Below are 22,671 nucleotides of genomic sequence, written 5' to 3' on the forward strand. Positions count from 1 at the left end.
CCTTTTTAGATGAGAGCAACTTTCGATCAATGGTACAGTCCGCATCGCAAGGGACACTGCACTGAGTCTGCTTTGATCCACTGAGTCTGCACAATGATCTTGTTAATTATGTTGCTGATAAGAAAACGGCAGTGCTCATACTGCTTGATTTAAGTGCTGCATTCGATACCATTGATCGGAAATTGCTCTTAAACAGACTTCAAACCGATTTTAATATTCAAAATGATGTTTTGGACTGGTTTGAATCTTATCTTTCTGACCGCACACAGTGTGTTGCCATTGAAGATTCTCTTTCTGATATTAGTGTTCTGCAGTTTGGGGTACCCTAGGGTTCTGTCCTGGAGCCCATCTTATATACCTTGTATACAACACCCATACATGCTATAATCTCGGCGTATGAGTTGAATTTTCACTTGTATGCCGACGATACTCAAATTTATTTCCCTGTTACTAACGATACAAGAGTGGACATTGTATCTCGAGTGGAAGCGTGCGTGAAAGACATAAAAGATTGGATGGTTTTAAATAAATTAAAGTTAAATGAGGATAAAACGGAAATAATAAGTTTTTATGGAAATAACCGGAAAAGAACAGAAATAGAATCATTGAGTATTGCTGGTAGTCAAATTAAGATTGTAAATGGTGGAAATGTCAGGAATTTAGGTACATATTTAGATTCACGATTGTGTATGGACGCTCATGTCAGTAAAGTTGCTCAGATTTGTCATCTTCATCTCCATAAAATTTATAGAATTAGACATCTTTTGGATACTGATACTGTCAAAACCTTAATGACATCATTTGTACTTAACCGAATAGATTACTGTAACGCTCTGTTACAATCGTCACCAAAATATATAATTAGACAGCTTCAGAAAGTGGAAAATAGAGCTGCTAGAATGGTGACTGGTTGTGGGGTGAAAGAGCATGTAACGCCGATTTTAATATCTTTGCATTGGCTCCCTGTTAACAGCCGAATTATGTTCAAAATTCTATGCTATGCTTTTAAATGTTTTTATAAGACAGCTGTATACCTACAAAACATGGTTAATCTCTATGTGCCGGAGAGAGAACTTAGATCCAGTGGTCAAGATCTCTTCCAGGTTCCTCGCTGTAGATCGTCTTTTAGTGAGAGATCTTTTAGCCAGTCGGCATCCGTCTTATGGAACCAACTGCCTTCATCCCTCAAAAAATGTCCGACATTTGAAAACTTTAAAAAGAAACTTAAAACACATCTCTTTAGAAAATCATTTGATGTTTAACATTTCTATTAGGCCTACATGTTATAGATATCCTAAATTTTCATCTTGTAGCACAATTCGTGGTAATTGAATTACAAATTGATTAATGCTAATCCAATATGATAGATTTTATGCTTAAATTATCAAATTTATTATTGTTTTATTTGAATTGTAAAGTGCCTCTGAGCACATTGTGGTTCTAGGCACTATATAAATTCATTCATTCATTCATTCATTCATTCAAGATGATAAAAAATATATAGATGCCTCAGGTCACCATTTGATTATTTATTTATTGTTATTTACAGTTGGCTGAAGATAAACTTCCCAATTTTTTACAATCAAGTTCGGGAAACAGTTGTCCCATTTTCAATCACAGTATGGAACAGTTCCAAAGACTTTTTAATCAATGCTGAAGAGTACTCTCGGCCTTACAGAGCACTTGCTATTGAAAAATTCATACAACTTTATCAATGGGTAAGATTATTCATTTATTTTTTATTTTACAATACTAACATTTTACATAAATGTAACACACACATTTCCTGTTTGCTGGGTTTTTATAAAATTGACTTGTAAACTTCTTCAGTACCTACTTCAATATCTCCACTGACATCAATCTGCTGTCTCAAGTAATTTAAATGGAATTGTGTCAATATAACTAGTAATATATATATAAATATATATATATGTACTATATCATTTTATAGAATAGAATACGATTGTTTTGGAGCTCAAGATATGATATGTTTTGTTTTATTTTTCGAACGATTTTATTTCTACACATCAGGGTGCATAATATACATGTAATCTGCTTTGTGTAACTAAATGGGTAGCTGGTGTGTGTAACATCAATTTTTTTTTCTTATAGTTATTATCCACCTTTATTTTGCAGCTCTGCTTACTTGTTTACAAGAGCTATCTTTGATATGGCTTATTAATTCTTTTTGATTGGCTCATAATGCCGTGTATGCATTACAATTACAAGCTAATCATAGTTATGAGCAGGTGTGCTTATCAAAACACGTCAAAACAAACGCATTGTTGAATTGACTTTTTCCATCTGGTCGTTCTTCATGGACCAGAAAATATTTCTAAGAAACAAATGAAACAGGATATATATTAACACACAAAGAAATTGGAGAAACTAGAATGTATAAGGACATTGGTTTTCAGAATCGATTTATATATATATATTCTGAAAACCAATGTATATATATATATAATTGATTGCACATCACCAATTCTGTAAATGAGCATTTCTAACAAAGTTGACAATTTATTTCTTGCTACAGATCTATGAATTATCCCCCGAGTTTTGGATACGATGTGAAGAGTTGGTGTGGTTGTCTTGGGATTTACTCAAAGATTACTCGTTCAAGGCATGGATCCATGCTCAATATTTTGCTGGAGAGGCATATCACTGGCTTACAGAACATGTTTTGACGTGAGTTAATTTAAATGAGATAATTGATTAGCAGTAATTATGGAGTACCACACACTCCCAAATAGAAAATACTCAGTTTTTCTTTAAATCAACACAACTATCACTTTGACTTAAAGAATAGAGCTGATAAAAAAATTAAGATCAGAGATATATCTAGAAATGAATCACATCCATTAATAATAATGTTATTTAAAAATTTACATAGACGTTTTGTCATATATGGCCCCATTTTGAAAAAAATAAATATGATTTCATTCATGGAACTGGGCTGAGGAAACAAAATTCATAGGACAAAAATAGTTTCATCTTAATATATCCTCTGCTCTTTTCTTCTTCTTCTTTTTTTTTTTGAGAGTTACTCTTGAAGAATCGGTGTTATATGCCTTCATGAGAGAAGTGAGCAATACGAGGCAAATTTCTTGCTCAAGAAAAAAGCATATTGCTGATGGCTGGCTGTCAAACTGAGGTCTCTACATTATGAAAGTGCAATGCTATTCACTCCACCATCTCGCCCCTTCTCTAATAATAGTATTTCATTTCACTGAAGAGCTGGTTCAATTAACACTGGATAAGTGTCTGACGCTGCTCACTCTTTTATCCAAAAACTTTATACGGGGTCTCAATAGATCAATTGCTTTTAATCCTGCGTTGACTTTTTTCTTGACGCCTTTGTATATTCTCAGTGATTGGGTTACTAGATCTGTTAGATCTAGTAGAGAGCACTTTGTGATGGCTAACCAATGGGTAAAAATTATTTTTAATGTCCATTAAATGCTTCATAGACCAAGATAAACTTTAGCTCTTTGGGTACTATGGCTTTTAAGAACTACTCTTAATAATTTATTGTGATAAATTAATGATTTTCTATGTTTCAGGGGATCTCTGTCCAAGGAGGCTATAAAAGACACAGCGTTATGGGGTGTTGAGCACCTTCAAAATTGTACTTCAATCTTGATATCATGGACTAAGACATTTTTTTTAGCTTCCAAATAGAACGGATTTTCACATAAGGACACCAAATGGCTAAATGGAAAAGGGGTTATTGTTGTATGTTGTATTGCCACTCTATAGGACTTGTATTATTTATTTCCGAATTGCATTTTACAAATCAATCATCTCATCATATTTTCTTCAATGAATAGCTCCCACGTTCAACTTTTCCATCGATGACAGTAATAAAAATATGTCATGTTTTTTGGGGGTTTTTTCATTGCAGTCTACAAAAATAGAACTCTGCTTTAAGTCAATGGAGCCCCTTATTCCCCTATTTGTTATTGATAATAATTTCTAAAACTTCAGAATCGTGTGGAAAACAAGAGGCCTTCAGGACAAGATACCTATAAATTGTCTCTGCCAACCTGATACATAATGGAATAAATGCCCAGAATTTTTAAATTCTCTACATTGTTTTCATCAAAAATGGCTTAAGTTAACCTCACTTTAAGTCAACAAATTTTTATAGTTATAGTCCTAAGGTGTTGACTTTAAGCAGACTGCAGTGAATTTGATAGAATTAAATTTATAATGTATCTTTTCCGTTTGTTAAATGAATCCTGAAAAGATATTCCTTTGAATCTGTGATGGGTATGGGCTAAAGTTACCTCTATTCATCATTTCAAATGAAAGCTAGTCACACTTAATGAGTAAATTTACACCAACTATTGTCATCTCTTTGTCATGTTAATAAAAAGTATGAACAAAATTTTGTTTTTCTGCTTATTTCTAACCTTTCAACACTATAAATACAGTCACATTCAGATTTTGTAAATTTTACAAGAATAGGCAAAAATTCATAACTATTTTACAATACCTAGTGGGTTTGTTGATAACTGGGTATTGGGAACGCATTAGGCAATTCTTTTTTAAATTTTTTAAATTTATTTATTCATCTTACTGAACTTGCATGTTTTATTTTATTCACAAAGATTGGTCTACTTTTTAAGATTTTTAGATCAGGAGCTTTCAGCTCTTGTAAATAGCCAATGTTGTTTATTTAGACAAATGATCTGGGTTTTTCATCCTTATTCTCAGACAAAGTGCTGTGGATTCACCGCTCTTCCCCATATTCTTATACTTATTTTTTAAAGTATTCGAATGTAAGCTGTTCAGAATTGTTATCCTTCTGTTATTTCCAAATTTTTCCAATTTCAACTTTCTTGAAAATTTATGGCCAGTGTAGATTACATGTCGTGTGTGTTGGGTAAATCAGTCGTCAGGAAACCCCTAAACAGTCATAGAATGTCAGCTATCAATATCAGATGTTTTTGCGATTAGATCATCGCAGCAGCAGCAGCAGCAGTCAAATTCACAGTTTACTTGTCACCAGTCTATTTAAGATCACTTTTTCATTTTTTTTATTTAAAAAAAATTCTTTTATAAGCCATCCTGCTTTTGATGAAAATTCAATTTCTTTAGTTGTTGCAACCGAATCAAGCACAAAAGCGCTCTCCAAATCTGTAACCAACAATGAAATGTCAAACAGTGATAGAATTCTTGTTTGAATCAGAGCAGATTGTTATAAAATTAAGGGTTGGAGTTATAAAATTAAGGAGCACACAAGGTATTAACTCAATTTGTTACTTTCTTAAATGAATTTTGCTATTTTATATTTACTAAGCTCAGAGTTTGGAATGCACGTAATAAAGAATTCAAATTTATAAAAATGTTCATTAAAAAATTTTTTTAAACCATATACGCTCTCAACATAGATATCATAAATCTTTGGAACTCGATTGGTAAAACAAACTAAACATGCGAAGATTTCGCTTTAACTTGATCAGACCATAACAGGCATATAAAGAATGTAGTAAATTCAGATGTGCTTATCTATTACAAGACTTTTCACAATGGAAAAAGTTTTTGTTTTTTTTTTAAATTTTTTCTTAAATATTAATAAGTGGACTTTTAAGTTTAGTCTGTACATCTGTGTGTGCTAAGGTCATTGTTATGTGGCCTCATTTTGATCTTTTGTGTCTCCTATTTATTTGCATTGTCATTTGTTGGTTTTTCGCCTTGATATTATTTTTATATAGGATAGTTCCTTTGCTTTTCCTGAAAAATATGCAAGGAGAGCAAAGCATTTCCATCAGGATTTCAAGATAACAATGACTTTGAAAGAACAATGCAAACTTGCTGTGTCTTCCATCCCCCTGTGTCTGTTGTCTAATTGCTTTCTGTCTTTGTCTTGGGATGAGATTACTTGGTTTTGTTCCGGAGTCCTTAGATGGGAGGGAAACAGTGTGACCCATAGTGGTCAGGGAGATACTTGCCGTGTTTTCCATCCCCATGTGTCTGTTTTCCAATTGCTTTCTGTTTTTGTCTTGGAATGAGATTACTTGGTTTGTCCTGACCATGGCCGGAGTCCTTGACTGGGAGGGAAACAGTCGAATGTATAGTTATAGTTTTGGGAGATGATATTTTTTTCCTTGTTAATCATCTCTGTTATGTACTGTTATTCTATTTTTAACATATGATTTGTAACCATTTGTGTGTATTCCTCTTAGTGACTTAGTGGGTCTCTGTGCTGGTGTCTGGTTGAGACTTTTAGGTGATCTCAAACTAAGTACACTGATAGTGTGCTCTTGGAATCGACATCTGTTCCCCAGTTGAACCATTCCCCTTTGTCTTACCTTTTCCTCAAGTCCTTTAAATGTACATCAAGAATGTCTTTACTATCCAATTTTAGGCCTTTTTACTGGCGCTGATATGACCTAAATGTGTTGCAAGCGCCGTAAAACCCTTAAAAACAAAACAAACAAACCCTCTAGGTGAGAATGAAATTTTTAGGGATTTGAAGTACCTCTGCATTTTCATTGGATAAGAACTGGTTGGTTGCTGGTAAGGTTTCTTCTTTTTCCCTTGTTTTTTTTTTTCTTGTCCTTTTGAGAGCTGATTACGATTTGTTTTTGTCCATGCACTGGCTGGGATCCTTATCTTTGAGGGAGGCAGTTATGTGTCATATTTTCCTGTGATTGTGAGAGGTATTATTATATCCATTATTAGCAATGACTATGAAATTTTTTTTCTATTTTTGTGGGAAATACTACGTTTAAATCAAAGCCCTATCTCCACTGAGTAAAAATCTTTTTGAATTTTGAAAACCCATTCATAAATAAAAAAAGTTATGCAGTTTCAAAGGTGTCATTTATTTGGATGACTCACAAAGAGAAAAAACCCCGGAAAATATGGGACCCTTTTTCTACATTTTATTCTGGTTTGTGGCTATATCTCGCTTTGCATGGAATATGATATTGAAACTTGGCAAGTTTCTAAGAATATATGATGAAGACATCAGAAGAGCTCTCTTAACTTGTATAGTTTTAGAGCTGTATGGTTAGGGTCAACCGTACTTTTGTTAAAAAATATACATAATATTAATCATTTGGAACATTTCCTAAATGTCATTTTGTGTTAACAACCCATACAGATGATATGAAAAATGCCTACTAAATTATTATCAATCAAAAAAAGTCTGTGGGACCATAACTTATGTTATTTCTGAGAGAGAGAGAGAGTGTGTGTGTGTGTTAATTAACTGTGAGGGAAAGAGAAATTAGACAAGTCTATTTCAAAGGGGACAAAGATTGTTAAAAAGTCGAATTATCAACTGATTAGTAAGACAAAATGCTAGAGCCGACAAGCTTAACATCCCTATGACGTAACAATGAAAAAAAGGGAGAGAGAAGATGCGTCTTCAGACTTTTGCGGTGGAGGTGCCCGATGGCCAAAATTGGCCAAATATAGAATTTTATTTCTTTTATAAAATTTTATTTATTTATTTTTGTCTCAGTGACATTTATCCTAGTCGATTCAATTTTTTGTTTGTCAAATTCAATTAGTGTATTAAGAGGGTCAGTCTTAGTACTGAAAACCATGCGAGTTTCTATTTAGCCACTTTTTAAATCGAATTTGATCAGGTGTAAGTCTGGCCATTTAGCCTTGCTTCGTGCCTCGCTGATATCACTTTGCGTGTCACTCCGTTGAATTGCAAATTGGGTTGATGTTTTGTGATGATACATGAAAAGTACTTATCATATTCCGATGAAATTTGAAACATAAATAGATGAATATATAACCTTATTCACGACAAAATCTCTGCTCTTGAGTTTTAGAAATATTTCACTCAAAAGGGCAAACATCTGTTTTTAACAGTTGCCATTTGACATAATCTAAAATAACCTCTACTAAACGTGCCAATATTCAGACATATTTATTGATAAAAGGCGTCGTAATGAATTTTTTAAAATAGCATACACGAAATAGCTGTGTCCCACATTTTGCCTTGAAGTCGCACCACTTTGGGACCGAAATGAGGCCCAAAGATTTCTCTGAGATCGTCATTGATACATTATTGCTGACTTTTCTGTACAAGTGTTTGATAGTATTAAAAACCATCTAAATGTCTAGCTTTTTGTGGACATCCTGTTTCAGTATCAGAGTCTGTGATACGTTTTAGTCATCAGGATGGGCTGTGAAAGGATTGATGCTGGAATTTACTAATATTGTCTCTATTGAATGAGTCCTCTTTATTTTACTTGATTTAGAAGCCTATGACTCAAGAGTGTAGCTGGCACAGATTAATTTATGATCTGTACAATCATCGATTCTTAGGTATCAATATGACCCAAGAGTCAACAAGTGGCGTTCAACTTCCAAACCAAAACTAGTAGCTTTGTCTTAATTTACTTATTACCTTATGCTGGTTGGTCCACTGACCTAAAAGCTTCAGCTTTCATTCCCACTGTTCTCGTGATTCAGTTCCAACAGTTGCTTTGAAATTGTGTTTAAAAATTTAATGTTGGAATCAATATTTATGAGAAAGAAAATAGGTTTAGATCTTTTTCATTCTCCTCATTGAAGTCCAACCTCGAGTGTTGAAAAGTAAAGAAAATGGCACAATTCTATTAGTTCTTTAAATAAATAATTGATAAATGTCACATTTAATTTTGATGATAAGCAAACTTGGTCTGACAAGAAATGCTCAATATTGGTTCATGATGTCTCAGAATTACAAAGAACTATTGCATTCTAATAGGTATGTCTATACTTAGTGATTGATACAACTAAGCTTTTATTCTGCTAAAATTCAAATGTCATAGGGCTTCCTTCTATTTAATGAAATTTTAAAAAACAACAAATATTTGTTGCATCTGTTCGTACCCTCTTATTGTAATCGTATATAATACAAAGTCCACTGATGAACTATCATTTACACTTATTTATTATTCAACTGAGGATATGATGTGTTGATATAGTAATCAATAAAATTTATGTCATAAACCCCTATGTTTGTCATTTATTTTTGGGTCAGGTGGGGAGTATTTATAAATTTTTAATATCTTTTTCTTGAGAGAATAGATACCTTTTCCATTGCTCTGGTAAAGAACTTGACTCAATCCTCTCAGCTCCTTGTAGAACAAAGGGCCTCTACGAGCGTCCGCTATCTGCTTCTGTTCTTGGCTTTCTTCTTGGTTGTCTCCCAGGTGAGGCCTAACTACCAACTTCATTTAATCAGACAGTGACGCTCAACCTTTCATGCCCCTCAGGGATTCCAATAGAAGGACTGGGTTATAACACGGAGGCGCGTCCCTCTGGTGGAAACAATGAAGGAAGGCCTTTTCTTTGAGGGTTGCACCGAATATTACAGAATAAGGTGTCATGGACCACCATAGTCTAGGAGAATAAAACTGATTGATAACTTTGATATACTGATCTCGCTAGCCTTGGAGGCAATCAGTCTAGAAAAGACAACACTGACTTAAAACTCGGATAGATTGAACTTGTTAGCCGTGGTAGACTTGTCAATCGAGAAGATGAACAACTTTGACAACAAACCATGGGTAGACTGGACTCTTCAGATGGTTTGGGGGTTATGGGATGGGTTAATTACCCTTCTGTGGAAAAAAAAGAAATGTTACAGAAACATTTGGTAAAGAACCTTGGATTTCAATTGTCCTGCTATTACTCCTTTCACTTCGAGAGCAGTGCAGTCTTACAGAATTTCTGATGAAAAAAAACTTGGGCTTTCATATATAACAATATCCACTAAACATGCTTTACAAAGGGTCCCTGACCAATGGCAACATTTAACATGTAGAACAAGATATGATGCCTATTTGGCAATATTACACTTTTTTCCGACAAAGACAACGCTGTTATTGGCCAGGTACTCATTTTACACTTGAGTATGGTGAGTGTGAGTAGTTTTACGAAGGATTTAACTGTGCTCCAAGCAAGGCTCGAACTCAGAAATCTGAAAGTGAGTGTCATGCCACAAGACCACATAGCTGCACATGAAGTCAACAGCTACAACAGGAAATATTCTTTTAGCTAATTTAACCTGACTAACAGACATTGTGAAAGCGGGAGATTCAAAGTTCACTGCTGCAACATTTACTCTCTCAGCTCACAAGAATCCAAGACAAAGGGGATTCCCAAAGAAGACCTAAACAGTAATCCATTCTTGCGGCACCAAGCCTGAGACCATCATAAGTCTTACACAAGAGCAGCAGCAAAAGATACCCACCAAAATTAAAAGAGAGACACTCATGTTATTCCGAGTACACTCTCACTTAAAGTCAACGAGAATATAGCAACAATATTTTTTTAAAACTGGATCTCTCAGTCTTCCTCATTAAAAAAAAAGACTCCAGCTAGGACCTAGGGCAAAACGAAGTCAATTCATTTCAGGAAGTCACATAGGAAGGGACAACAGGTATAAAGGAATATATAAGACTCAAACACAGCCTCTCCATCTCTGCTGGTTAATAATAATTATAAAACTAAAAATATGTCTGGAGAGACAAACAAATATTTAACAAAAAAAGAAAGTTATCATTATTGATTTATTTTCTCAAATATTTTTAAAGAATAAATCTACAGTATTTTTGAATAGAACGTCAGCAAGTTGTTCTTTGTTCTCGCCTCTGGCCCCACTCATGACTTCTAGCACTTGACTGGGGAAAGATGAAAAGGGAATGTATTAAACTTAAGGTAAATTTTTTCTTTAAGCTCTATTCTGAGGTAAAGAAAGAAAAAGGTCCTCGGCATTAGCTGCCGCACAGGGCAGTGTCTCAAAATAAATAATAAGAGTTAAGTTTCTTGCTCATGGAAAAAAATGTCTGCAGGCAGATCGAACTGATTTTCTTCAATTGAAAGTATAAAGATTAACATAGAGCAGAAATGTGAGCTGATAATCTCATTTCTGAATCAAAATAGAAACCCAAAATTTTCAGTCTTTGAAACTTTTATCTTTTCACCCCCAACCAACACCTTAAGACGATCATTCACCCTCAACTGCCCTCAATTTCCCACAATCATCACTTCTGTTTTTGACTCATTCATCTTGTAATGGTGTATTATTATTATTGAGCTATTGCCCTTTGCAATAACTAATATTTTATTTCCATGAATAGTACACTGAATTACATTTAATTACTCATAAATAATGTCACAACAATATATATTTTAAGACTACAATATATATTGCATGTTTGTAGTTATCTGGGATGTGTCCTGAGATAAGTGACTAATTTATAATACGAGTTATGCATGGTAACAATTCAGGGAGACATAATTTCAAAATATTCGTAGGTAATGGATCTAAATCTCATAATTTCGAGGGAAAGGAACAACATATTTTATATATTTCTTCTTCAGTTCTTTCTTTAAAACAGGAGGGTCCTTGTGAACCTGAAAAAGGGTGGAAATTTACATCTTCATTTTGCAAGAGGTCCAAAATATATTTTAAAAATTTCATCCGGCTGTTTTTCTACTGGAATATTAGTGGGTACGACATTTTGGGCCATTTTTCGGAAAGTTTGAGTAATCATATCTATTTTATTCATTATCCAATTTTGCATAACTTGGTGTCATTTTAATAAGAACACAAAAATCTATGCATAGAATTAACTGTTTTCAGATTGCTTTTTATTCTAAAGTCGGGTTTGGAGAGCCAACTAACAGTTTAGTGACAGAGCCACAATGCCTCCTTAAAATGACACCTACTTCTATTCAATTTCTCTGAATTATACAATTCATAACAATCATTTTTTGATAAAAATGCATATATAACTACATGAAAAGCCAGCAGTTTATTCATAAACTGAATCAACTACTTACACAATAGTACATGGTTCATTTCTGCTTTTGACCATAAAATTGGAATCATATTTCTCTTTTTTCTTGCTGTCAAATTTGGTAGAAACAAATTTATGGCCTGCATGAGTTTGGCGAACATCACAGTAAGGACAATCTTATAGATAAAAAAACAGTCATTTTAATAAGATGAAGGTCATTGAAATCGCATAAAATTTTTACACTGAATAATTTGAAAAATGCAAAAAGAATATTCATTCAATATTTAAGTGTTTACAGGTATTTAAATAATGGAGATCATATTTCATGTATACACAATAAACGATCTTTCCTTACCCCCTCACATTTTGTTCCTTACTTTTGGTGTCACTTGGTTTACCCAACCTACTTCGAATATCTAAAGCTAACAGAAAAAATTAATCACCGACCAATGTGTAAGGTACTGATGTAAAGACCCCCCCCCCCCCTCCCCCACCAATAAGAAAAGAAAAAAAAACTAACAAAACTTGAGATAGAATTAATGCCACCACTATAGTTTATACAAATTTCTTCTTTATTGGTCAATTTTCTAGATATTTTTCAGTTCAGAACAAAAAAACACATTGGGGTATTATTTACATTTCAGAAAAAACCTAAAACACTTATTCGATATTTTAATTCTGAACACCACTGGCTCACTAATTTAGTAAAACTGTTAGGATTTTTGAAATCATACGAATCCACCAGAAGAAAAGTTAAGAAGAGGCTGGTGAACTAATCTTTAATATTGCATCTAAGCCAGGTTAGGTCTTAAAAGATAATATAAAACAAAAATATAGATTTCAGTCATCACTGATAAAGAATAATAATTACTTAAGAGAAAATCTGTTATGACCCACCCATCTATTTTTGAGACTAGACTGTTTAAGCTAATGACATCAAATAGGCTTTGCTATGTCTGCATAACAATAGAAACAAACAGCAAATCATAACACTTTCATGCATCATTGCAAACACAACATGGTGAAATTGCAACATTCGGGCACGGCCATGAGTGGGTCATTTTTCTTCAGGTAGATTTGCAAATTATTCAACCCCCATGAATCAAGCTCTCCAGCCATTCAAGCTATTCTCCTTTAATCCAGTAAAAATGTAAAGCAAATCATCTCTTCCACATATTATTTCACAAATACCTGTTTCAATCATGAGTTTATCACTTGGTATGGAACACATGACATCAATATTTTCCTGAGTCTTTAAAGAGCTAGTGGGGAGGGGAAAGGGGGGGGGGGGATAAAAGGTTAACATTATTTAAAGAATGTATGCACGATTGGAGAAAGCTCACAAAAAAAAGGAAGAAAAAACAATAAAATTAAAAAAATATATATTACTTATCTATCATAAATTGTTTAAAGACCCTTAAGTTTGTGTTTTTTAATTTGAAGCCATATTATAATAGCTGGAGGTCTTTTTGATTGATTGAACTTTATTGAATTGTCTTTGTTAGAGTGAGAAAGAAAACAATCAACACTTAAAATGCTGCATTATCCAACACGCTCATAGCTGTATGATATCACATCGCAGCTGATCCTCTTCCAAATGGAAAATGCATTTACAAAATACTTACTTACTTATCCATGGCTTGTACTAGTATTAGTATGCACGTTGCCTATCATATGCCTCCACGGCTATCTTTCCTCTGCCTCCCTTATGTATGGATATTGGTTGTTGACAGCCTCAAACTGGTCAAAAACGTCAACTTCTGATTACCACAAGCTCTTTTTCCTTCTCTGTAGCCACTAAGTGTTAGGCTTTCAAAGTGTATGAAACCTGGACTCTAGACAAGGAATGTCAAAATCACCTAGAAGCTTTCGAAATGTGGTTGTACAGAAGATTGTTAAACATCAAATGGTCAGATAGAATAACAAATGAAGAAGTTTTGCATAGAATCAAAATCACCTAGAAGCTTTCGAAATGTGGTTGTACAGAAGATTGTTAAACATCAAATGGTCAGATAGAATAACAAATGAAGAAGTTTTGCATAGAATATGGAAACCCATTCAGATTGTGAAAACCGAAAAAGGCAAATGGGCTTTCTTTGCCCTGTGTGGAGACGAGGGTACATTAAAAGCCTTACAAAGAACACCATATAAATAACAAACCGAAATCATCTTCTTTTGGGAGGGAAATTCTACTTTCATTTTATTTTTACTACAAAATTTATACATACTTGATCTGATTTGATTGACAATTTTTAAAAAAATCAGTGTTTAATAGTGTTGTTAAACATTTCTCCAAATACAACGCAAATAGTTTCTAAGGACAAATATATTTTTTGGATGAATTTTACAGAAATATCTTGATATTTTGCAACAGTGGGAAAAGAAATGAAAAGTGAAATTCCATCCAGATTAGGTCAGGTCCAGATAAATGTCACAGTTTTTTGTTTTTTTTTTCAAATTATACAATTTAAATCAAATTAATCATTCTTTTTATAAAAATTTTGACAATATTCTATTAAAATCTAAACACACGAAATACTTATTATTGATTGCAAACTTATGGGGCCAGAAAATAAATATGTAGGTACGAGGGCAGATTCCGTCCAAAGAGTTCACAAACAAAACACATCAAGCTTCCCAAATTCAAATACTGGGAAATGATATAAATCCCAGTTGAACCAATATTGTACCATGACTGTTAAGTCTGGGATCAACACCATAAAAACTAAATTAAAAAAAATTCTAAAACTACAAAACTGCGAGGAGAGATTACAAACGACTACTCCTTCATTGGTGTTAAAACAGATGCACATACGAAACATTTAGGATGGATACATCATTATGAAGCATGGGCCAGGGCTAAAATAACAACTCTATACAAAGGATTAAACTGCTTTATAGAGATCAGTGGATCAATACCAAAAACAAGTAAAACACAAACTAGACAGTTGGGATATAACATTTTAAATTGTCCTCCATCTAATGTTGACTAACATCTTTAATCATTTTCCCCAAATATTTTCAGCTTAGATATGGAATCATCTTCCTGCTAGTATCAAGCTTCTGACGAATATTGAAACATTGAAGACGCACAAGAGGCTATAAAAAAATCACCATACTTTTGTTTTGGAGAAGAAAAAGAAGAAGAAGAAGAAGAAGAAGAAGAAGAAGAAGAAGAAGAAGTAGAAGAAGAAGAAGAAGAAAAAGAAGAAAGATGTCAAAACACTATCAAGGAAACAGGCATAAACCATTCAGCTATTCTACCTGAATACTCATTTTTGTGATTAACAAAAAATGATGAATCAGCCTTGAAATGGAGTTGCAAAGAAAAAAATATCGAGCAAAAAAATTGGAAGTTTGTTTTAAATGTTTTATTTTCAGTACAGTCTTTGAAAATTAGAAGTATGTCATATTGTATATGGTTTGAAAACCAAATATTTCATCTTGATAGATCTGAATTTTGATACAATCGGCTGACATTATATAAATTTTTGAAGGTACAAAATTAAGGTTTAAATTTTTATTTCCAGGTTTCTTATGTTCTTTTTTTTTCAATTGATTGATTCAGATAGTGGAATAAAAGTCTACTTGCTTTTATTTTCCAACAGCCTAGAGGTTCAATATTAATAATTTTCTTTGTGTTTTCACCCATGATATGTTTTGTCATTTGTGGTGATGCAGGTGTAATTATGTTCTTGAACATTTTAATTTGGCAAGCTCATCAATCTTGGCATTACTTGGTGAGTCACAATATCCTGAAACCCATTGCACCACAGGAATTATGAAGTGGAAGTATTCATTTCCAAGTACAAAATATAGCTTTTCGATAATTTTGTTTGGATTAAAAAAAACTTTTTATGATTATAGATTGTAGAGCTACTTGAGCATCAGTATTTATAATTTTTTTTCTATCAAACATTAATTGAAGAGCTGAATGAGCATAATTTAACATATCTAATGATTCACAATGATAATTGCAAATAAACAATTTGGAAATATTATGTTTTTCCCTCATTTAAATATTATATGTTAAATTATGCAGCACTTATAGCTTTAACTTGTAATTATTATATAAAATATATGAAAATGTTAAATCATATGACGCAATTTGAGGACAAGATCAAATGGAATGATGCCTTATTCAAATACTCATCTCACAATACTAAAAAAAAAATTAAAAATTATTGACTGACGCTTTATTTAAAGATTGTTTTTGTTTCGTTTTGTTTTAAGGGTTGTACGGCGCTTGCAACACATTTAGGTTATATCAGCGCCAGTAAAAAGGAAGAAAATGGGATAATAAAAAGTTATAGAATTACAAATAAAGCACCCAAGAGAAAGTAAGACATAGGGGAACTGGGAACAAATAGGGATCAGATGCAGATTCCAAGAGCACACCATCAATGTACTTTAGTTTGAAATCACCTATAAGTCTCATCCGGACACAAGCACAAAATCCAACAAAGAGGAATACACTCAAATGCTTACATTATACATAATACAAAAATAACAAATATAATAATACATAACGGAGAGATGATTTACAAGGAAAAAAATATCATCTCCCAAAACAATAACTATGTATTTGACTGTTTCCCTCTCAGCCAGGGCCAGAACAAAACCAAATAATCTCATCCCAAAACAAAGACAGAAAGCATGTTGGAAAACAGATATAAGGGGAAAGAAGACGCAGTATGTACCCCCCTGCCCACAATGGGAGGTCAGGAACCCCACCCAGTTATTTAAAGAACAGATTAATGTGGACGTTTTTATCTAAAAGCTTTGCAAATTCAATCAGCTCATTAAAACAAAGCAAATTTAACATTTTTAAAAATTAATTTTATCATCCACAAATCAATCCCAAGAAATAATCAGGTCTACTGACCATCCATTTATTCCAATGTAAAATCCAAGGTCTAACACTGCCTTTGCTTCCTCTTTGGTCCCTGTGAAGGAATGAACCTGTTGCGAGAAGACGCCAAGAATTGGTAATGAACAAATGGTTAACAGTCACTTAATTATCAATATATGACATTAATACAGTAGAACTCGGAAATAGCGAGTTTGACGGGTCCACTCCTGACTACTCGCTATTTCCGAGTTCTCGCTATTCCCGAGTTGCCAGGAAAGGTCACTCGTCCGTACAAAAATATGGAAAGACAATGAGTGTGTGTGTGTTTGTGCTTGTGTGCAAATGACTGTGTGTGGATAAAGTGGGGTGGGGGCGGGGTTGAACACGGCCTTCGTTAACTACGTAATGATGGCCACGGGTTGAAGTTGATCCACCCCTTCCATTTCCATCAAGATTTCGTGTATGTGTGTGTGTGTGTGTGTGTGCGTGTGTGCGAGTGTTTGTATGCACTAGGCATGTTTGATGAGGTAAGCAAGCGCATCAGCACTCAATCACTGACCCACTGAAAATGATGGTTCCACGCTCCCCTCTCTGGCTGATCGTGTCGTTAGTTAACGAATGCTACTTGCTGACCGATGCTGCTAAGTGTTGACATCTTGGCTGCCAGTGCTTACCTCGCGTGTCGCGTGGCACCACATTGGGTGAATAATTGACCCCCACCCCCAATACACACACACGCACACAAACACACACACACCCAAATTATGTGTTTCCCCTACTATGTACTACTACTATGTAATGTTACTCGTAACGAAAAATACAAAAAAGGAAAGAAGCTAGGCTAAAAATATTTAAATCGCCCTTGTCTGTTGTTTTGCTTTACTTCTTTCGAAGTCCTAGGCTGGGGCAGGAAATGCTCGTTATTTCCGAGTTGACCTCTTTTTCATACTCGCTACCTTCATGCTAATTTTATTGACTCAAATAAGAGAAAAAAAACGGGGATTTAGATTTTACTCGCTATTTCCGAGTTCTCGCTATTTCCGAGTACGTTACTTTCATGTTCTACTGTAATTAAATTTTTTTTAATGTACAAAGGAAAGCTGACATTAATCAAATCCAATACAGATGTCATTACGGGCTGATATTTATTCCATACTTTTACTAGGTATTATCATGATGAAATCAATATTGAGGAAATCAATCAATATAACATGTGTATTGCAGACAAAATTTTGTGTCATACATCCAACGAGAAAACAATCACCTGAACAACTGCATGTGCTCTAAGCAGCACCTAAAATATTTTTAATAAATAGTATGCAGATCACATAGTACTTTTGAATGATACAAAAGCTGAGGTGGAAAAGTAACTGGAGGGTTGGAGACGGGAGTTGGAAAGGAGGGGATTAAGGGTAAGCAGATCGAAGAGTATTTGTGCATCGGACAACAGATAGATAGAAGGACTACCAAAAAAGATAGGAGAAGAGGATATGCCAGAGACAAACCAATTCAAATACATAGGAACAACTGTACAAGGAGATGGGGGCAATGAGATGGAGGTTAAGAAAAGGATACAGGCAGGCTGGAATAATTGTAGGAAGGTAACTGGAGTTATGTGTGACAAACGAATTTCTGCAAAGTTGAAGGGGAAAAATATATACAACAGTTGTAAGACCAGCAATGTTATATGAACTAGTGACAGCAGGTACAACAAAGAAACAAGATAAAGAAGTTGAGGTGGCAGAAATGATGTTGAGATGGTCACTTGGTTGGACAAGAAATGATAAAGTGAGAAATGAACGAATTCGAAGGTTGACTGAAGTGAAGAATGTATCAATAAAAATGAGAGAAGATAGATTGAAATGGTTTGGACATGTGAAGAGATGAGATAGGGAGTTCGTGGGAAGGAAAGTATTGGACTTACAATTAGCGGGAAAGAGGAAAAAGGGACGCCCAAAGACTAGATGGTTGGATAAGGTAAAGGACGATATGAAAGAACTGGGCCTGGAGGAAGATGATGCTCTGAACCGAGATGCATGGAGATGTGGCATTCATTATGGCAACTCTGCAAAATGCGGGATAAGCTGAAAGAAGAAGATGATGTGTAAGAAAGTTCATATAAGCAAGAATAAGACAAAACAAATGGCATGTCAACCTTTGGGCAGTGGACAAGAAAAGGTACGAAAATTCAATTTAAAGATTACCAACATATAAAAAGTTGTTAAATTCAATTTTCATGATGTCAGAATTAGATAGGAATACTTTTTAAAAAGTATGACGTCAACAGGAATCAAAGAGAAATAACTGGAGCTTAATAATGCTGCATAATCATAATCTTATATTTAAAGTCTCACATTGAAAATAAAATATTGAAAGGCATGTATGAAAGGACAAGTCAGAAACAAACTCTCCATAAAATACTGGTTATTCATTTGTTTGTATGTCTGACTCATATGTAACAATTAGTCAAATACTAGCAATCTTTATCTGAGATTTGCAACATGATATAAAAAGTTACATTTACATACCGTTACATATAAAATAAAATTTAAAATTTGTTTTTTTTTTAATTTAAAAAATCAGAAAATAGATTTTAAATTGCATCTTAAAAACAAAATTGAAACTACCAATATGAATATTTACTATTTGCAAAAGCAACTAATAGCTAGAACAAATACAATAACAACAGCATCGGCACAAATCAACAAAAACTGACCACTCCTCCCGGAATGCTGTCCCTGTGTTTGGACACAATGGACAAAAAGTCTGGAAAGGCAGCACGACAGTGGAAAAAAACAGGAAGTTTCGTGGCTGAAACCATATCCATCTGTTTCTCAAGGTATCTGTAAATGGGTGGAAGGTAAGGTAGGTGCAGTAGAAATAAATAATTACCCATAGATCTACTATTATATACTAAAAAAGATTTGAAAAAGGGAGGACGTTATTGCAATGTCAATTATCAACTAACAACATACAGAAAAATCTTGCATCCTCACAAATTCACTTCCTCCATTTCCTATACTCTGCCAAAAATATTTTTTTTTTCTTGTTAATCTACATAAACTTTATCAAAACACCAGCATCAAACACAGTGATGAACAAAGTATATTAAATCAATCAAGAAACTATTCACATAAACATAAACAAAAATTCGAAACTGTAGTGTGGTGATTTGATCCCATTTAACTTGAAGAAACAGGCCGAAAAAGAACTTACATACCCATGAAAAATATATCCAGCAACGTTTGCACAAGCCAAGGACATGCCTTTGTAAATACCTCAAATTCTTCCAGTCCATAATGTTTTAATGTTTATAGTAATGTTTTGAGACCATTTAAAATGCAGTAGAGACTATAAGGAAAGTAAAATACATTTTTATCTCTCTCCTGGATATGCAGACCTACAGCAATAATGAGTTGGTTTATATGAAGAAAAAAAGAATAAGGTTAAAAAGTTGACAAGAAAATATGAGAAATTTGTAAAAGCAAATTTAAATGGTTTAAATGAAGAAAAAGAATAATATATATTGTTTTCAAATTTTACTTACTTCAATTGAGTTTCCTTAGGACTAAACTGAAGCCTGTCATAATCTGTTGGTTTTTTTTTTATTTAAAAAAAAAACCAGAAAAGAATTGAATAAAATCCAATCTCATTTTTATTCTTATTAAAGCAAGAGAATTTAATCATGCTACCTGTTTTTTAATGATCAAAATTACATATAAGAACTTAGGTAAAGAGACATCTCAAATCATCTTAGTAAATGGATAACATTTTGTACAATCACATCTTGATTGTTTTATATTGTCAGTTACAGATTCTAACCGTACAAGCATCAGATGAAATTTCACAATTATTTTTAGCACACACAAAGTGCCTTTTGAGATTTGCATGATTAGAGTTGGACATAAGCAATTGTCAGTATTTGACTCCTATCATGAAAGCATTATATCCTCAGTTTGACCAAAAAAATTACTGTGACAATGTAGCTTTATCTTAAATGGTTAGAAGCAGAAGTCAACCATATGTCAAATTCACATATTACATTTATTGGTTGTGAAAATATCAAATCATAGATTTTTAAAATGTGTTTATAAGATGCACACTTGTTCATTCACTATGTATGTGTCCAATGAGTTTCCAGGCATCAGATCGATTACAAAAATTAAAACTACAGGCTGTGTCAAAGGGGAAAACTATTTTTTAAAGTTTCATCTTGCGCATCTAAGGGAGAGGCAAAGCTAAAAGGCATTTTATGGACACCTCAACAGTGAACATATTATAAAATTGTGCTAAAGACAAGCAAATCCTGAACTTTATGTCATTGTATTCAATATCTGATCCGTTTCTTTTTCTATAAAATAGGAACATACAAGTAAAAAAGGCAGGCATTCTTTTATGGTTTAATATTGAAAATGAAATAAAATTCTTTGCATGGGTTGAGTGACCTTAAATAAGCCAATGGATAATAATGATTTGACCGTGTTACCAATATGTTGTATGAGATTGGCACAGGGATTTATAGTAAAGGATTGCAGAATTAAAACAGGCATATTGAGTATGTAGGGCAGACCCACTAATACGAGTAAGGATATATTTTTAAAATTTCTACATTGCTATGGCAATAATAGTTGTGTTCATTGATCTGAAAGGAGGATCAACTGATTACATTAAATTTTTCAATCTATGGACATGATTTTGATACATCTTTTTTATTTTTTATTTACAAAATTCATGTTATAATAAAAATAAATAATAAATTTTTCAGAAATTAATTTAAATAAACATTTTACATTGGAGCAATATTTCAAAATCCTGTAATACACAAATCAGAGTGATAGTATTTTAACTTCTGACCATCTTTGGCACCTTACGATGACAAATCATCAACAATTATCAGGTATTTTTGCAATTTAATCTAAATAATAGCACTGATGAGAACTTTAATACATGAATAATAATAATAATAATAATAATAATAATATATATTCTTGCTTGATATTGAGTAGTGAGGAATTTAAAAAATACAAAAAGCACAAACCATTAATCTGGATATTGTTTCATCAGATACACTGCATAGATGGCAAAACTTTGTTGCGTACTTCTTAAAAGAAAAAATATAATTAAGGTCTAAATCATCAAACATATTATTAGAAATTATACATGTTATTAGAAATTGTTAAATCAAAAAGGATGATTTTTGTGAAAATACATCTCAATGACTTGTACAAGACTAAGACATCACTTTCACATAAAGCAATCAATATATATTAAAATACATACCTCCGTGCTCATGAAACAGATATTTACTTTGGCTACCTCCATTTGATTCAAGCATTAATATTTACCAACCCATTTGACTTACCAAGTCCCATCTCTCCAGCTGCAACCACCTTTCCTTTGTTATCATTTGCCAGGGAAATTAAATCCGTCAAATGGGTGTCTGGATCGCGACCCTCCGCATCAAATTCCAAAGTCCTTGTAGGATGACATCCAACTGTGCAGTACATTGACTCTACAGGAGAGGGGTGGTGGGGTGGTGAAAGGGGGGGGGGGGGGCAAAAATTGTTCATGAATAAATAAATTAAAAAACCTTAGCTTAAGATAAACACAAGTTAGCTTTCATGCTTAAGAAGTTGGCGGCCATTGGTTTGAAAAATCATGTAAAACACCTTGTTGTGGAAATTACTAATCAAATGAAATCGAACAAACATATTGCACATCCAAGAGAACAAGTGCCTTTATTCACCATAATCTAAGAGGCTGTCCATCCATGCTCACTGCTACAGTTACATACTCATGCAACAAATGTTATAAAATGCAAGTATTGTCTGGGATCTGTATCTCCAAAAAGATATTAACGCATTGGAATTGACAATGTGTATTAACAAATAAGTGCCACGTTATTGGTTAAAAACCTGGCCTTTGACCATCTTCAAATATGGCAAAAAGGAGCCATAATCTACATTAATAAAAGAAAAAGCAAGTCTGTATGTCTGTGTATGTGTGTATTGACTACAGGAAAACCAGACTACTATCTGCTATGAAAATTAGCCA

The 22,671-nt window shown here is 33.5% G+C and overlaps 2 protein-coding genes across 2 annotated transcripts in view; one reads left to right on the forward strand and one right to left on the reverse strand.

The window, feature by feature from the left end:
• Positions 1-8,967, forward strand: part of LOC144957069 (transmembrane protein 214-B-like) — a 31,246-nt gene extending 22,279 nt beyond the window's left edge. Inside the window, exons 14-16 of the mRNA XM_078888039.1 lie at positions 1,550-1,718; positions 2,537-2,688; positions 3,564-8,967. Coding sequence (XP_078744165.1) covers positions 1,550-1,718; positions 2,537-2,688; positions 3,564-3,681 — 439 coding nt within the window. The 3' untranslated portion in view covers positions 3,682-8,967. The remainder of the gene's footprint in view (positions 1-1,549; positions 1,719-2,536; positions 2,689-3,563) is intronic.
• Positions 8,968-10,513: 1,546 nt separating this feature from the next.
• LOC144957115 (deoxyribonuclease TATDN1-like) overlaps positions 10,514-22,671 on the reverse strand; it is a 42,894-nt gene continuing 30,736 nt past the window's right edge. Inside the window, exons 6-12 of the mRNA XM_078888104.1 lie at positions 21,980-22,129; positions 20,165-20,207; positions 19,334-19,460; positions 16,651-16,727; positions 12,957-13,027; positions 11,809-11,941; positions 10,514-10,643 (exon numbers count right to left, since the gene is read on the reverse strand). Coding sequence (XP_078744230.1) covers positions 10,541-10,643; positions 11,809-11,941; positions 12,957-13,027; positions 16,651-16,727; positions 19,334-19,460; positions 20,165-20,207; positions 21,980-22,129 — 704 coding nt within the window. The 3' untranslated portion in view covers positions 10,514-10,540. The remainder of the gene's footprint in view (positions 10,644-11,808; positions 11,942-12,956; positions 13,028-16,650; positions 16,728-19,333; positions 19,461-20,164; positions 20,208-21,979; positions 22,130-22,671) is intronic.

Source organism: Berghia stephanieae, chromosome 1 (assembly GCF_034508935.2).
Source record: "Berghia stephanieae isolate SIO BIC M18660-M18661 chromosome 1, UCSD_Bste_1.3, whole genome shotgun sequence".
NCBI lineage: Eukaryota > Metazoa > Mollusca > Gastropoda > Nudibranchia > Aeolidiidae > Berghia > Berghia stephanieae.